At 36.3% G+C, this 17,046-nt stretch overlaps 1 protein-coding gene across 3 annotated transcripts in view; it reads left to right on the forward strand.

Moving 5' to 3' along the window:
* SLC26A7 (solute carrier family 26 member 7) overlaps positions 1-17,046 on the forward strand; it is a 73,055-nt gene that overhangs the window by 23,611 nt on the left and 32,398 nt on the right. For all 3 annotated transcript variants that reach the window (XM_052788556.1, XM_052788557.1, XM_052788558.1), the window contains 4 exons: positions 5,480-5,644; positions 11,934-12,086; positions 13,608-13,690; positions 15,336-15,483. In XM_052788556.1, the coding sequence (XP_052644516.1) occupies positions 5,480-5,644; positions 11,934-12,086; positions 13,608-13,690; positions 15,336-15,483 (549 nt within the window). The remainder of the gene's footprint in view (positions 1-5,479; positions 5,645-11,933; positions 12,087-13,607; positions 13,691-15,335; positions 15,484-17,046) is intronic.

The raw sequence follows: 17,046 nt of genomic DNA on the forward strand, positions 1-17,046 counted from the left end.
GAAGAATTTTGTAATTAGAATTGGATGATGCCTTTATAGCATCAAAAAAATCCACAAAAAAAGCTTTTGGATTTTTTTTTCCTATTAGTTTATTATATGTGCAAGAATGCTTGCATAAATATATGTGTCTATAAAAACCCTCAACATACTAAACTGAAATTTGACATTAAATTTGCTGACTAAATAGAGGAAAGCTGCTTGCAGTTCAAAGTGAGAAAAAAAAATTTTTATCCTAGGAAAAAAGCTTTATTCTCTTAAGGACTGTAGTGCTACAGACTTCAGTTGTGCTACTCTTCTGTGAATGAGAAATAGCTGGTTAATGCATTCCAGTCTTCTACATTTTACTGGTAAGTTTTTCAGCTACTATATTTTTAAAAATTATATATAATTAGTTGCTTATGTAGAGTAGTTGAAATGAAAAATATTTCTGGTTATCAGGAGAACAAATTTACATGGTCTATTATCAGTTTGCTTAATAATGAAGGAGCACATCTGAATATGAAGTGTGTTTTTGTAAGGCTAATATTCTTGTCTGAAGCTTTGTTTCCCTGTGGGGAAAATTATGCTGCACTATTCTGTTATGCATAGTTTTTCATGAGGTACAAACATCAGTCTTTATTATACAGTGATAAGCAGGAAAAGAGTTCATTTTTCTTTCACGGTGGAAATAACTTCTTGCAGGCTCATATTCTGTATCTTGAAAAGTACAACTAGGCTGGATGTGAGTTCTGGTTCCCACAATTACGGTACAGCATGCTATGTGTTAGTCCAGAAAGACCACAGAAAGAAGTCTTTTTCAGGTCCTGGGGTGAGGAAAGCTCACTCCACACACCATCAGAAGCTACCAAACACTCTCGAGCCACCCATAGTGAACTTAAGAGCTGCAATTCAAAAGACCAAAAGCTCCCAATTACAATGTCTGTTGAAACAGGCCAAAAAGAGTTTTAAATTGGTGACTCAGTCAAGCTGAACTGTGCGTGTTTGACTGTTGGTCTCCAGACAGTCCATAGATGTCTTCACTTTTGCAGCCTCTGATTTTGAGATAACTGATACAACATACTAAATGAGAGGTTCACAGTCTGTACTGCCTCCTGCCAAGAGATATTCCCCGTCTTCTTAGCCCATGCAGCAAATGATCAGAAAGAGTACCACCACTTTTTGTCTGGTTTAACAGTGAAAAAAAGCTGCACCTTCCAGAATGTGGAGTTTTGAGGGATTTAAAATTCATTCTGCAAAACCGAATTCATGGAGCAGGTAACATGATAGCCTTTCAATTACTGTGGACAGAAAGTTTGAGATTAGTGATTTCCAAAGTGCCTGTTACATCATAAAAATTTTTACTGGCCATAAAGTTAGATTGACTACACAGTGAGAGTGGAATTTTAACAATAATAAACTGAGCGTGTTGTCATGGGAAGAAAGTATTGAAAGTGGACAAGAACCAAAAGGGCTTGAATTAATGAACATGAGAGCTTTGGTTTTTGCAATTACTCATTTCTCTTCTCCTGGCTAAATCCCCATTCTTTTCTTCTACTTGTCAGGGTAAAATTATGGAGAAGTAAAGACAGCTGCAAGAAAAGGTTTCCTTCGCATTATCTTTCTTCCATTCTCAACTTCAGTTTTCATTTTGTTTCTATAATTATTTATTTTTTAAATCCCACCTTCCACTGCTTCTGTCTAATCCCTTGGTTTTATAATTTGTTTCCATGATCTTTTCTCCTTTGCTGTGCATTAACTCAAGGCTGCTTTCCCTCACATTCTCCTGTGGTTTTTTTCCTTTCTGTGACAGCTCCTGATTTCATTCATATGAATTTAATCAAGACTGTATACCTGGTGAAAACAAAATTCATCTCAAGATAGCTACTTCTTAATGAGCCTTTTAACATAGTGTGATGTATTAAAAAAGCTGCACAAAGAAACTAGCCATGCACCTTTCAAACCATTTTTGTTACTGTCGTTCTCTCTCTCTGAAATATTCCTTCATCCCCTAGGAACTAAATTTTGAAAAATGAAAAATTCTGGAGACAATCCTAAAATAAGTGAAAATTTTGTTCCTTTTACAGTTTAAGAAAGCTTGATATTAGTACAAATAATGAAAAGAAAAAACTATTTGCTTTTGGCATTTTTTTGTACTTTAAGTTTTTGCTGTTCTGATGCTTCACTCTTAAGTTTTTCCTGTAGTTCTTCTGCATCAAGAAGGAAGAATAATCATACAATGTACCAGAAAATAAGATGGGAAACCTGCAAAAATGAGCATCACAACCACAGTGAAGATAAAGTAGATTATCAGAAATTTCTTTAAGAATATTGATCTTACTACATTTTGGTTATTGCTTAGTGAGTGAAAGACTTTACGACGTAATGCAATGTGATGTAATTGTGTGCTGTCAGTCAGCTTAGTTTCAAACAGTGTTTATCCAAAAAGCAGTGGCAGCCAAGCTATATGCCTGTTGCCCAGCACAGAGGGTTAACTGAAGAGTTGATCTGGACTTGTATAAATGCTAAAACTTTTAAGTATATCTGTCAAGAAAAGTCATGTGCAACCAGATTTGGAAGGCTTGTTTCAATACAACTTTTTGCCCTCTCTTGATCTAAGCAGTTTCTCTACGTTACTCGTGTTGCAAGGACTGCAGGAGTTTCCCATACCAGCTTATGCTGAAAATGACACCCTCCTCCCCAGATGTTTCTGTTCTGGTTGCTTCATTGTTAGATCTTCACTGCGGAAGATATATGGGTGCACATTATATTTATTTAACTATAATGTAAATAAAGAGTAGGAGCTACATGCTGATGAAGCATTGCCTTTGTTTCTGCAAGTCCTGAGCTACCTTCTGCAGTAAGAGATGGGGGACCAAGGGTAGGCTGCTGCTTGTTTAAATGAGTGGCTACAGAAATTGCCTACCTGAAGCCATACTCATGGTTTGGATGTATTTCACATAGCCCATGGTTATAAACAAATGATAAAAATTATGTTTGATATGTGACCTTTTAGTTACTACCTGTGAAACATCCACCTAAAATGCTGAAGATTTAAAGTAAAAAAATTAAAATAAAAAAAAAAGTAAATGAGAGTGATGCTGAAGTTGCTAAGTTCTGCAATCATGACATTTCCCTGTAATTCACCATAATAACTTTCTCTGAAATGCTAATATAAACTAATATTTCTCTGTGATATTACGTAGTTCACAGAATTCTCTCCGTGGTTTTGGTTCCACAGCTAAATAACCATCCATCTCATTCTCCGGAAACTAAGCTATTACACAGCTAGAAATTTCACATCCATACAACACAAACTGATCTTAGAAAACAAACAAAAATTCACTAGGGAAGGGAGAATTTAATTCTTATTGAACTTCCCTACTGTGAACAAGTTTTAAATATATGAATAGGCACACTGTTAGAACAAACAGCTAAACAAAAATATCTGAAGTTAGTAATTACCAGTTTTAGGCCTGACTAACTAAATTGCTACTCACTGAGGGTATAACAGTAATTATCATTATTGGGATCCAATCTTGAATGGTAATCAATGTTCTGATTGTTCATAGTAGAGAGCTGTTCACATGCTGTTACTGGGAAATAGAAAAAAAAGTCTCACAATTAATCTCTCAGATGGAAGAGGAAATTGCTCACCAGAGGTTTTTGTGGTAAATTAAAAGCTGTTCACTTTGGTATTTTTGTTTCTTTTGTGCTATTATACTCATACCTTACTGCATACAGGTGAGATTCATGGTGAAAAAATAAATGCTGTTCAGGCGTAAAGAATGATAACATTTGGAAATTATTCTTTTAGCTTCAGAACAAAACAAAATAAAGCAAAGGAGACTGTGATATATTCCAAAAGGATGATATTTAGTATGGTAAACACAAAATAATCCTCTTGGAAAGTATTGTAACAAACAACTCTGTGCCAAGAGCATGTAACTTTTCAGGCAGAAGAATAGCAAATGCAGAAGACTACAGAAGTAAGAAACTGCTTTTTTTATCTAATGAATCTGCAGAACTCATTGTAAGGGGAGATAATTTAAATGTAATTTAATATCTTAATATGGATCAGAAAATGATTAAGTGTTATGCAAACCACAGTAGCATCTGTAGGTATGTAACAACATTGTTCAAAGAATTGAGAGCTATCAAATCTCATTCTTGAGAGAAGAAGAGTGGTTGCAGTCTGGAATAAGGAGAGAAAACATAGGAGGACAAAAGAATACTTTGGGTATTTGTTCTGTATTCCTACGAAGTATCTACAGTAGTTATAGATTCAATGGTAGTCCAGATTCCTGGATTAGACAGGAATATTATTCCTTCATTATATCTGTACTCCAAAATAACTTCTGTAAAAGTTGCAACAAAGCTGAAATAATCTTCAAGGTCAAATATAGCTGAGCCAAAGTCTATTTTTTTTTCCATCCAATTGTATATGGGATTATGTTTATGAAATTGGATGTTGAATTTTTTCTTCCATTTTAAAAATTTTCTGATTGTATACAGATATTCTACTTTAAGTTAGTTCAGGTATTTCCCAAATACCTAGGAAGTAGATTTTAAAGTTCCTTAAAATCGTTTACTTTTACTATAAGTTTATAAAGTTTGTTCATACAAAACACATAACTATATAAATATCCCTGTTTCTCTGTAAAGAAGATAAATATTTTTATATCCTCCACCCTCTGAAGCAACTTCTGTTGATTCCTTGTCTGAATACCTGTAAAACCAGAAACCTCAACATATGAAGCTGATGTAACTAGAGGTAGTAGACTGGTGTTTCTTGATGTATTTGATGTTATGATATTGCATCATGAGAGCACCAAGTGTCACGGTATATTGACCCGTATGCAGAGGGTCAGTGGGATATCAGGAGGCTAAGGTTCCGCAGGAGGGGTGAAGCAGTTGTGTGACTGCATTGGAAGGGAAAACTGATGGCGCAGCAGCCGGGGGCAGGGCAGGGCTCTGCAAGATGGCAGAGCTCTCACCATGAGACTCATCTCTCTGTAGTTTTAGCACCTAATAAGTGTGGTAGGTGTTGAAATTACTAACATTGGGAATCCTGATAACGACATGTTGGCAATTGGTAAGCTGGACTAAGATACACCCCTTTGCCTACTCAGGCTGAATGGCAGTGGAGCAGGAATGAGTCTTAGCACCACCCTCCCCTTTTGGGTTGCTTTACTTCATGTTGCTGTGCTGAGCTGATGCATGTATTTGAGTGGGAGAGAACTGCATGAAGACGGTTTCTCTGAGTCTGCTTTTGTTACTGAACTAATGTTAGAGTCTGGTAAACTGGTGATGCGAGTAAGATAATGCAGGTAAACCCACAGAGTTTCAATGGGTTCCATTTTCAGCTATAGTTGTCCTTCAAAGGACTTTTGCTTTTTATTTTTATCTCATTTATCTTACAGTTTATTAAAATTAGCATTGTCCTATCACCAGGAAGCCACATGTTTTTATAATTGCTGATACTCATGCCTTTGCCTTTTAGGTAGTGATGTTTACGCTGCAGTTGGGCAGTGCCACTTTCTTGTTAACGGAACCAGTGATAAGCGCAATGACAACAGGAGCAGCTACACATGTTGTGACTTCACAAGTGAAGTATCTGCTGGGAATGAAAATGCCGTATATATCGGGACCACTGGGATTTTTTCATGTGAGTTCAGTAAGAGAGATGGGTTATTCCATTAGCTAACATTTTCTTAAATAACTCTGCTAATTAGCTATATATAAGTGTAAGACATTTGTTATGCATGCGTGTGAATGAACAGAAGGTGTAATACCCAAACCTTCATCTTGCTAAGTCTGTTTGTAAGAACAGATTAGGAAAACTTGATGAAGAATTAGCAGGAATGGGTCTTATTTTGGAAGGATACAGTAATCAATTTAAAATAAGTGTATTACAGCATCAATAATTCCATTTATTATCCTGAGCAATTACACAACTTTACGGGGAGGGTTAACTCTTTCTGGATCAGCATGTGGGAGGGATATATCCAAATATAATTCTAAACATATTTTCTTCATTTTTTGCTGAATGAAACCTAACCATCATTGTGGTAAAAGAAAAATGACCCATGATTTGTGGATCTCCTGTGCAAAAATTACCCTAGATACATTACTTATTGCTTTATGACATGATATTACTTTGCCATAAACACAGCAAATGTACAGTTTTAAGGTAATTTTTATAAAATGCGTACAGCCTTTCATACAGTATCACGGTTACTCCCTTTGGAAAGTAGATATTGTTGGCTGAAATCTTAAAGGGCAAAGTTGTATAATCTTATTGCATACAAGATATGAGAACATATTCTTTATGGTAACATTCCAGCAAACCCTGAGTTTAGGTGCTGTGAGCATAATCTCTTGACAGAAGAGTTAGTAGTATGACAATAATATCTGTCAGAATGATATTTTGCTCATAATAAAGCTTTATTCACTTGCTGAGGTGATGATATTTACATTGCACTGATAGCAATAAATGATTACCAGATGAAGTGAGGCTTCATCTAGTTAGCCAATAAATTAGGACACCTAATTTAAAAGTACTGACTATATTTTCTTGCACTGCTCTACTCTTTACTTTTTCCTATTATTTTGGGAAATTTGTTAATGTGAACTCTGTGATAAGAAGATGTTGCTTTTTAGAATGTTGTTTCATATTATTTTACAATTTTGATAGCATTTTGTATGGATAATCCATTGGTAAGTTTTTTACAGGAACAATTTATTAATGAGAATTAGGGGCATGTAATAAACACACGTAATGTATCTTGTAGGGACATAACTAAAAGTGTCATTGCCATTTTTACAAGTTGGCCTCTGAGACTATTACAAATTATTCATGATATTAAAATATTTTTTAATTCTTTAAAAACCTTTTCATAAATACTTCTTAATATAAAATGTGACTAGCCTCTTTTTCATGGAGTTTCCATGGAGACTATACTTACATATAGGAATACTGTCATCTTGTACACATGACTGGTGTTACGTACCACAGCCAAGACATAATCAAAATATACATTATGAGCAATAATAAAGAACAGCAGTGATACGAAGAAATATTTCCATGTTGGTGTGCTGATGATATCATAAATGAGGTCATTCAAATGCTTTGAAAGAAATCTATTCCCTTATTCCTTGTATTTTTTAATGTAATCTGAAACAAGTTCTTTGCCCTTCACTTCACTTTTGAAATCAAATCTCTTTGAACATTTTCCAAAGAAAAATTTTCCTGATTTTTTTAAGGTTCTGAATTGCTCTGTAGGATTGTGTGAAAACAAATGAACAAGCAAAAAACCCTCTGTACAACTTAGAAAAATAATTTAAACCTCTCCATATTTAGAAGGGACAACTTTACCATACAAGTATTTTAAAAGGTTTCTGGTACCTGTTCAGACTTATGGGTTGCTTTAAGAAAGTCCAGTATCTCAGTCAGAAACACCAGATTTAGATTTTAACAATCATTTTTTTCTGTGGTGGTAGTTTTACATGAAAATTATACTAATTATTAGATATATGTTAGTGTGCACATGTAACTAGAGAGTGAAAGGCAAATTTGGCATGTCTCTGGACATATTCTTTTCTCCAAATTCTTGAAACCCAAAGACTGGTATTTTTGCTTACCTTTTTTTAATTTCTCCACTCCAGAACACCTCCCACTCACAAAGTTGATTGCTCCGCCTCAGGCGGCCTTTGGGTTGGCAAAGCAAGAATAAGAATGTTTAATAAAGTGTGATAGGAGAGTTGAAAGTAAAGCAAGCCAGTGAAATGGATTCTTTATAGCAAGTGAGATCATGATTAAATATGTAAAAATGAACTTTGCATATGGAGAACAAATCTACTACACTGGTGTTGAGCCTGTGGGATTTTTGTGTTTACACATAGTTTATGTAATTTATTAAATCTCATTTTCCCTGTACATGGTTTGTAACACTGCAATTGAGCTGCATATTGCAGCATCAATTGGTATTTTGCAAATGGGAAAGGCAAGGTGAAGGTGAAGAAGAAAAATAGTGAGGGAAGACTACATGTGAGACCTAATTTTTACAAGGGACAAGAAAAGTGTCATCAAGTTTTACTTAGTATCTGAAACCAGAAAAACATATCTATATTTGCCCTTTATGCATGTGTAGGTATATTTATCCTTCCACAAGTTTCTGAGAAAATGCAGCACTGCAAAATAAACTGCAACGTAACAAACCTACTTTGCAAAATGGGGTCTTTTGTGGTTGTGTTGCAAGTTTGTTGCAAAATCCTTGTGGTTGTACTGCAATTATCTGAAATAACCTTCATGTTCCTTCTCTCAGTCCTCTTTTTTCCTTTTTTTCCAATTTGTTCCCTATACAGTTCACAGTAGTTGCCTGTACTTTTTTCCCACAGCGTGATTTATTTGTCTAACAAACATCAGAATGAAACATTTTTGAAAATGCAATGAGGTTGTCTACTCTTAAACTGTATTAAGTGTTTTAACTAATACGTTCCTTTAATTCTTTTGTTTGCTTCAGCCTCTATACTCATTTTAGAACTAATCTTTTGGGTTTTCATGTATACATTAAAAAAAAAAGAACTCAGAGTATCTCATTAATACATCAGAATACACATTCTTTCTAGAATATAAACCATTAAAATGTTCATTATTACCCTATGAAGGTATGTGAAAATATAGTGGAAGTCAAAGCCATTAATTTCCCATGGGAATAGGGACATTCAGTGTCTGTACATATACGTGTCCAAAGTTAGAATATTGCTTTTTTCAGTTATGTGCAAACTTGCATCAATTGGCAAGAAGTTCACTGATTCCTCATAATGTTGCCACATCATTTCCTTTAAAAACCTTTACACAAAACTAGCAATAAAAGTAAAAAACAAGAGGAGAACAGCTCAATTAATATATTATTGATGTATTTTTAAATTTTGTTAATTATGTAATAACACAAAAAATTGCTTCATACACTGCAATATCAAACTAAATTCTGCTATACAATTTCTAAATTATTTCAGTAAGTGCATCAACAAAATATGTAAAATACTGAATTCATAATGATGTTTGTGATGATAACATTTGTAAATATTTCTTTTGAATCAGATGCCAGTGCCTAAAGCTTGAGCTTTAGGTGCTTACATTTAGGATGACACTTCAATAGACACCGTTCATTTCAAAACAAGCCCACATCTCTTTGACTTTGACAGTTAGGAATCAATCCATTTCTTCCTTTTCCTTACCACTTCACCTTAGATCTAGCTCAGCCTTTGGTGAGTTTGTGGGCACATTTTGCAATATAGTTTTCCAGATTGCCTCCTTTTGTCCTAATTAATCACAGCTTCTGCTCGGGCACTGAGCCAAGTCCTGTGCTCTCTTGAAAATGCATTCTTGGAAAATTGTGAGTACAGAAGCTAGTCCCAAGACACTCAAGACACAATCCACATATTGTCTGATTACAGTGGGGCAATATGTGGTTACAAACTGTGGTTTGATTACCATTCTTCAGATTTATGACATATATAGATCATATTATTTAACAACATTTAAACATTTTAAAATGTTTACCTGGGTTCTGAGAAACCTTTGTGCTGGGTTATACTGTGCATCCTTAATCAAAAGTCCAAGGGCTAAATTTCAAAGGACTGGACCAAATTTTCCTCTTTGTGAGGAAAATTACATTTTGCTTCTTTTTCTGTAACTATTTTTAGGGTTTTTTTAATTTTTTTTCCCCTTAGAGATTATGAAAATATTCTTAGAAAGTATGAGAGAGAAAAAATTAGGAAGTTATTTTAATTTACTTATTCTTCAAAACAAGGATCATCTCTTCAAGAAGTGACAGAATCAGAACAGTAGAAAAAAATTCTATCATCATATTGACCACCTTTCTGCTAGAACGAGGATCCTTCCTAAGATAATTTTTTCTAGTACTTTTTCCTGTTCAATATAAATATATGTGTTTAAGCTCCAAACTGTCAAACCTTGTTAGCATTATACATGTATTTGAGAATAGGTTCTCTGGGGCAGAAAATTATTAATCTTTATTTTGATAAAACTACAAGTGTCACTTTTCATTTATTTTAGTGGTCTTCTTAGTCATTGCCAGAGAAAACACCTTTTTTTTAATATTATTATTTCAAGCCTCAGTTGCTTGATTTTTTTATCCTTAATGTTGTGGTTTAAAAAGAAGTTACTTGTGATGCAGTCTAAAACTACATCCTAGATTCTAACTTCTGTTCTCTCTGTGGTTTACATTTCAGGCTGCATAATAGTTCCCAGAATATAAATGCAGAATTCAAGGGACTGAGCGTACCTTGGTTTTTTTCCCCCCTGCAGCTTTAGTGAGCATGTGTATTATATCCATTTTCATGCCGCTCTGTTCCTCCAGGCCATAGACTATTGCCTGTTATTCATGAGGCCTGAAAATAACTTGTGATAGGGATCTGATTATTTCTTTGTTTATTGGAACAGAAGTTCCCTCTAATTTTCTTCACCCCTTCTGACCATTCCTGTAAACTTGTAAATTTTTTCAATACTTTCTGTTAATTTGTTGTCATACTGATTTATGCCTCATTTTCTGGACACTCAGATTCAGAGTAGAACTGAAAGTACAGTTCACTCTGTCATCTGTGCTGGTGTGAAGGCAACCACACTCTTCTGAGTCTGTTACTTACAACATTGTATTCATCATCAGAGATGCCTGTTACTCATCACCATTGATCATTCTGTTCCTATTCCACATTTCTACTTCACATGTTCCTTATATTCAGCACTGTATTTCCTTTCTTCATCATAGACCCAACTATATTTTTCTAACCATGTCTTACAGCATGTTGCACCACACCCTAACCTTTGAAAAGCTGAAGGCCTCCCATTTGCAGCTCTGTAGCTCTGCTACAGTCTCCTCTTTCTCTTTTAACACTGCAGTCTGCCTCTCATGTGCAGCGGTGCAGCCATTCCCCAATCTCCCAGAGCCTGCCGCGGCAGGACTTTGAACCTCGTGGTCCAGCATGCCTCACTCCTTGCACCTGGAATTCCTGCACCTTGCTGTGGAGGGTTTCCCCTGGAAAGCACTTGCCACTGATGTGTGAAACACCTCTTCTTCCCCTACCCTCTTTTTACCTCTTGATTTGCAGCTTTTAATTTATAATTTTTTGCTAGGGAAAGAAACAGGGCTTAGTAGATAGTATTGGTTATTTAAATAGCCAATAAGATACGTACACAAAGCTCGACAGCTAATTAGCATGCGCAGCATCTGGACCTGATCCAAGCATGCTCCATGGAGCACCGTTTGTGTAATGGGCAAGAGCAGCCAACAGGGAGACTGAGTGTGCCCTGCTGAAGCTATACACTTACTCTGGAAAAGTACTCGGATGGACCCCCTCCTGCACTGGAGAGGATGTCCTGAAAAGGATGCCCATCTAGAGAAGATTCCTGTTGCTTCTCTTCCTGTCCAGCCACTACTGCATTTTTCTTTCCCTTTTCATTCTTCCTCTGTCTCCTTCTCTTTCCCCCCTCCTTCCTGTCTTTTAAAATTTGTGCTCAGAATTAACTTTTACTGTTAGAGTTGATGGACGTTATGAGCTGTGGACACTGAAAATAAATCTTTGTGTATGGAAGTTTCTCTCAACATTTTTGTACAACACTCACTGAATCTCACTGAATTTAATGAGACTGGAATTTTCTTGCTTGCTTCTACCAATAGAAATTTATAAATTCATGTATACAAATATTCACTGCATTTTTTGAGTTTTCAAAAGTCCATAGTAGTAGTAAATTGGTGATTTTCTTCCTTGCAAAATCTTAAGTGTAGGCCAGTTCGTCAGATGACAGCTCTTGCAATATTTATTCGTCTCTCACAGATTAAGATGTCTGAAGTCGTGTAGAAGATGTCATAGCATGTGACCCAAAATGATATAATTTTTGATCTGTGATTGTTATTTGCCATTCACTGTAGATTTATGCCTACATATTTGAGAATATCAGATCAGTTCAGCTGGAAGCTTTACTTCTCTCCTTGCTGAGCATAGTGGTGCTTGTTCTTGTCAAAGAACTGAATGAGAAATTTCAGAGAAACATTAAAGTTGTTCTTCCCATCGATCTACTTTTGGTAAGTACAAAATCAAATATCAGACGTTTTGCTTACAAAGCTTTCAGTGGTTCAAGCAGTCTGCTGAAGTTTACTTTGTTGTCTATAGTTACTCACAGCCACACCTGCCACTTATTAAATGGATAGCTAATTTTCATGGCTGTATGTTAAATGTAAGAACAGGAAACAGTTTGGCTAAATAATTAAGAAAGAACTGACATACGTTCCCAATTTGTATAATATTTTTCATGTGTTTACTACTTTTTACATAATCACAAGAACATGACGCCTAGAATGTTGAAGTGTAAGAAGTTTGAAATAGAAAATGAAAAATAACTGGCACATTGTAACTCCAGGCAAGTCTTGAGCTGGGTAGTTGTGGCTTAGATGTTGCTTGTTATTTATCTGCAACAAAGTTAAATAGCTATGCTATTGTTTTCTATATTTTTACCTAAAGTTTTCCTTTCACAGGGCATAGGCTAAATTGAAATTAGCTGTTGCATTGTAAATCCTTGCTTTAAGGCTTAAGCTGTAGTCAAATAATCAGCACTAGGACAGAAGGTTTCTGTTTTTCTCTAGACCTCTAAAAGAATATAAAAAAAATGAAGGGTGGGTGCTTTTCAGAGTGGGTCATCACAGTTACTCTTCTTTTGCTGGAAAAAGTTATTTACAAAAGAATAATTTTTCTTGGGCAAAATGCTAGAAAAGGAGGTAGTGTGGTTCTGTTCCCTACTCTAAGCTCTGTTTCTGTGTTACCTTTTAAACAATACTGTATAAAATGTACCAGCAAGCTGAGGATCATCGACTGGAACCTGTGCCTGTTCTATTAGGATTTGTGTGTTCATCTCATAAAAAGTAAGGGAAGTGAGTTTGAACCCCCTCAGGGCCAAATTTTCCACTCCCTCAGCAACATTTATACCTGCTGGAACATAAAAATAAGAGGCAACCACATCTTCTGCTGTGTTTTGTGCTGAAGTCGACACTGCCAGTCTAGATTAGATGTGCTCAGAGAGCATCAGCTGAATTAGACCTCTCAGGAGTACTAAATTTTGAATTATTTTAAGCTGCTCACATGAATGGCAGTGGTCTGGGGCACGTGCTGCATAGAGGCAGCTTGGACACTAATTGGCAAGGTTTCTGAGGCTTTACAGAGACTTGTACAGATCCCTTTCATGAACACAGAATGCACAAACTACACTATAGTCCTTCAGCCATCTTTTCTAAATTAATTATTGTGTCCAGATCTGAGTTTCTTTTGACTCTCTTCCACATTTGCAAAAATATTCATAATAATACTTCCCTGTCTTACTGGAAAGATCTAAGGATAAATGCATGCACACTGTCAATGTGCTTAGGTATGGCAATAATAAGGACCATCCACATTTGCAAAAATATTTGTAATAATACTTCCCTGTCTTACTAGAAAGATCTAAGGATAAATGCATGAACACTGTCATGTACTTAGGTATGGCAATAATAAGGACCATGTGAGAAGCTAAAAACAATAGAAACGTAACATCTTTTTCTGTGTTGAATCAATAGATAATTGCTACATCCGTTGCTTGCTACTATGCTGATATGGAATACGTCTACAGGCTAGAAGTTGTGGGACATATTCCTGAAGGGTAATGTGGTTTTTATTAGCTTGTGGCTTTTAAATATGTTTACTTCTGAGAACAGCCTCTGAAGAGGTCAAAGTAGTTTTCTGAAATAAGAAATGGCAAAAATCTATTATGTCCGTTTCCAACCTCCTCAAATACTCTCTCAGAATTCAACCCCATGTTAACAAGGTATATCTGTATAGATATCATTGTAAAAATGCAGACTTTCTTGTACATTTTCGTAGTTTTTTTATTACTTTATGGAATAAAAAGTAGATACTAAGTACCTGATGATGGCTGTTGGTTGTATGACAGAAGGGCAGAGCACTCGACAAGATTATTGCAACCTGCTTTTTAAGGTTTGCCTTGGGTTATTGTAGCAGAAAGGACATGCAATGAGATAAGGCTTGTAGATTACTACACTTCATTATTCTCCACTCGCTTATATAGTAATTTTAGGAAATGTAGTTTCTAAAGAAATGTAAAGGATTTAGATGTGCTTGATCTAGAAAAGATCATTCTGACCACAGAGTGATACATTTTTCTCCATGACCTTGAAGAGAAGTTAAAAAAAAATATTCAGTGTAATTAGCTGGAAAGAGAAATTAGATTGGGTGTCAGAGTCAATGTTCAAACTTCCTTGGCTGGTAGGGAATAACACAGCTGTTGTGTAATTTCCCTTTTGGAAATTGTAGGGTTTCCCTAAATTTCACAAAGTAGACTCTAAGTAGTCCAAGACAGCATACGTGCATGTGTGGCAGCTTGCACTCATAGAAATAAAATAAAGGAAGTCGCTGAGAAAGAAAAATATTTTTAAGTATGTAGGGCATGCTATTACATGCTATGTATCTGAGGTTAAAACAGGATTAAGTATTGCCTTTTGATATGTGTTATGAACAGCTAAATTGTATTGGTGCAGCTTTAATCTGGAGCTTATTTTCTCTCTAACCTCACATGAGAAGATTCTGTAGTGTTGAAAAACACAAGCAGAAGCCTGGATCATTCCTATGTATTTTTAAGCACTGACCTGAAATATCTAACTGCCTTGTCAGTGGAGAGTGTTAGAAACCTTCAGAATGCACTTTGGCTCTTAGGCAGTGTGATTTGTGCTCTGGAGAGGCTGAAGTCTTTGTGTGGAGTACAGAGGCAACCTGGGGTGATGCAGTACTTAACTGGGGCATTTCATTGCAGTCCCCATTAGAAGGTCTCCATTAGATGAAATAAATGTCCACACTGTCCATAACCTACAGGAATACTAAACTGTTTAAAAGGTTTAAATTAAACTTTACAGGACAGACGACTATAAAAAAGAAAAAAATATTCAGTAGAGTTTCATTTATTGCGTATTACAAAATTAGGGAATGGTTGATGATTTTATCTGTCAGTGGGGGAGCTAATTTATAAGGATCCCTTCACAATTTCTCAAATAGAAGTTTGCAAATGGAAGACTTCATCTGAAACTGTTTCATCTTCCTGTACAAATTCTCCCTCGCAGTTCCCAACAGACCGAGATGTTATTAATCTAAAATATTGAAAAATGTCACTTCACAAATATTAAAAAAATTAGCTGTGCATGCAAAGATAGTTTGTCTTGTGTTTTCATGAATTGCAGGTATACTGAGGCTATGTAACAGGCTTTGCAAAAAAAGACTGTCTATATTTTTTGTAGGTTACCATCACCGAAAACACCACCCATGAATGTCCTGCCTGAAGTAGTCACTGAAGCTTTTGGAGTAGCACTGGTTGGTTATGTAGCGTCACTAGCTCTAGCCCAAGGCTCTGCTAAAAAGTTTAAGTACGCTGTGGATGACAACCAGGTAAAGCTCTTGCTCTTTACTGTCAGTTAGCCTTGCAATTGCTTCACTATTCTGGAAATGTATTCTAGATGAATGCCCAGTACGAAAAGGTGAGTTCCATACAGCATCCTGAAGCCTTCCAGTAATTACAGTAAACCCCAAATCTAGTCCAAATCAGCTCTGCAGTATGGCCTAGTTGGTTAAGCTGCTCCTTTTGGGGAAGCACGTCCTTCAGGATAATCCCATAATGCTGCATTCGGTGCAGTATTTGGGTGTTAATGCTTTTTCCAGTGCTCTAAGACAAGACAGCTTCTCCTCTGGCAGCTGAGCTCTTAAAGACCAGCTAAAATGTTAAATCAGCCACTGACTAAAGAAACAAAGCAGTTCTAAAAATAAACCAGGTACTTATAGCCCTAGGACATATCTGATGTTATAAAATGAAGTTATGCAAAGTAGAAGTCTCATTTGAAATAAAGGTTTATTTGTATAAAAGAAACAGGATGGGTTCAGAAAGTGCTGCCAAATTTACAGCCATAGGAGCTTTCTGTACAGAGTTCCACTTTACAGTAGACACACTTAAATAAAAATGTTATGTTACTTTCTGCACTACCCCACTGCTGGTCATGGCGGGTGGGTAACTCCAAGCCAACTGGAAATCTGTGGAGAGAATAATTCAAGCACTGTGGTAAGAAACGCTCAATTTTAGATAACTGGCAATAGTGCTGTGTGATGAAAATGCCCCTGCCTTTGTCTTAAGTGATCTGGGGTAAATGATGTAAGGTTGAATGAAGAACAGTTGGTTTTGCAGCTGGAGGTCTATTTGAACACCCTATCTAGACGGGTCAGTCTTTCTGTTGGTTTACAACTCTTATGTCATTGGAAAATATGGTGGGAATGTTCTTGTCTACTCAGGTCTCTAAAATATTTTTCAGAATGAATACATTGGGCCATGAATTTCTGTTGATGCTTCAGAGCCATGTTTTCTAGGGAGCAGAGGGAAAATGCTTTGAGCTTAATACAGGTCAGACTTCAGGGCGATATGCTGCATTGTCTCAAGGGCACTAAACAGAGCACAGCAACCTGTATGTCTTTCTGCACCTTTGGAAATCTTGTAGCTTACACAGCTTAATTACTAAGGTGTTGGAAACTATGTGTAGTTCTGCATCAAATAATGGAGCAAAAGAACAAAGCCTCCATGAGAGCAGAGACTACAATGGCAGCGGGGTGGTGTAGCTGTATTGCATTCAGGGGCCAGGCCCAGGGCTCTGCATCTTGGCATGTGGGTGTGCAAGGTTGTCTGGGGAGCTTTAAGGTGGTGCTGTCCTGTGCTGTGAAGGCAAACTTATGATCAGGTGTTGCCCTGGATGGATACAATACCCTTTGTGTTCTAAGCACTTGTAGCAGTGCTGAAGTCTTCTCTTACACATTGCCCTCAGCAGATGAATGAGCTCCTTGTAGTCTGGGGAAGGAGACTGGTGCTGGGTAGCCAAGTTGGGGCACCTTCACAGAAAACACTGTTCAGCTTAGGCTACAGATACTGGGTGGCTTCTCCACTTTTTCTTCTGGAGATCTTTGTTCAGACAT

This window comes from Harpia harpyja, chromosome 5 (assembly GCF_026419915.1).
Source record: "Harpia harpyja isolate bHarHar1 chromosome 5, bHarHar1 primary haplotype, whole genome shotgun sequence".
Classification (NCBI taxonomy): Eukaryota; Metazoa; Chordata; class Aves; order Accipitriformes; family Accipitridae; genus Harpia; species Harpia harpyja.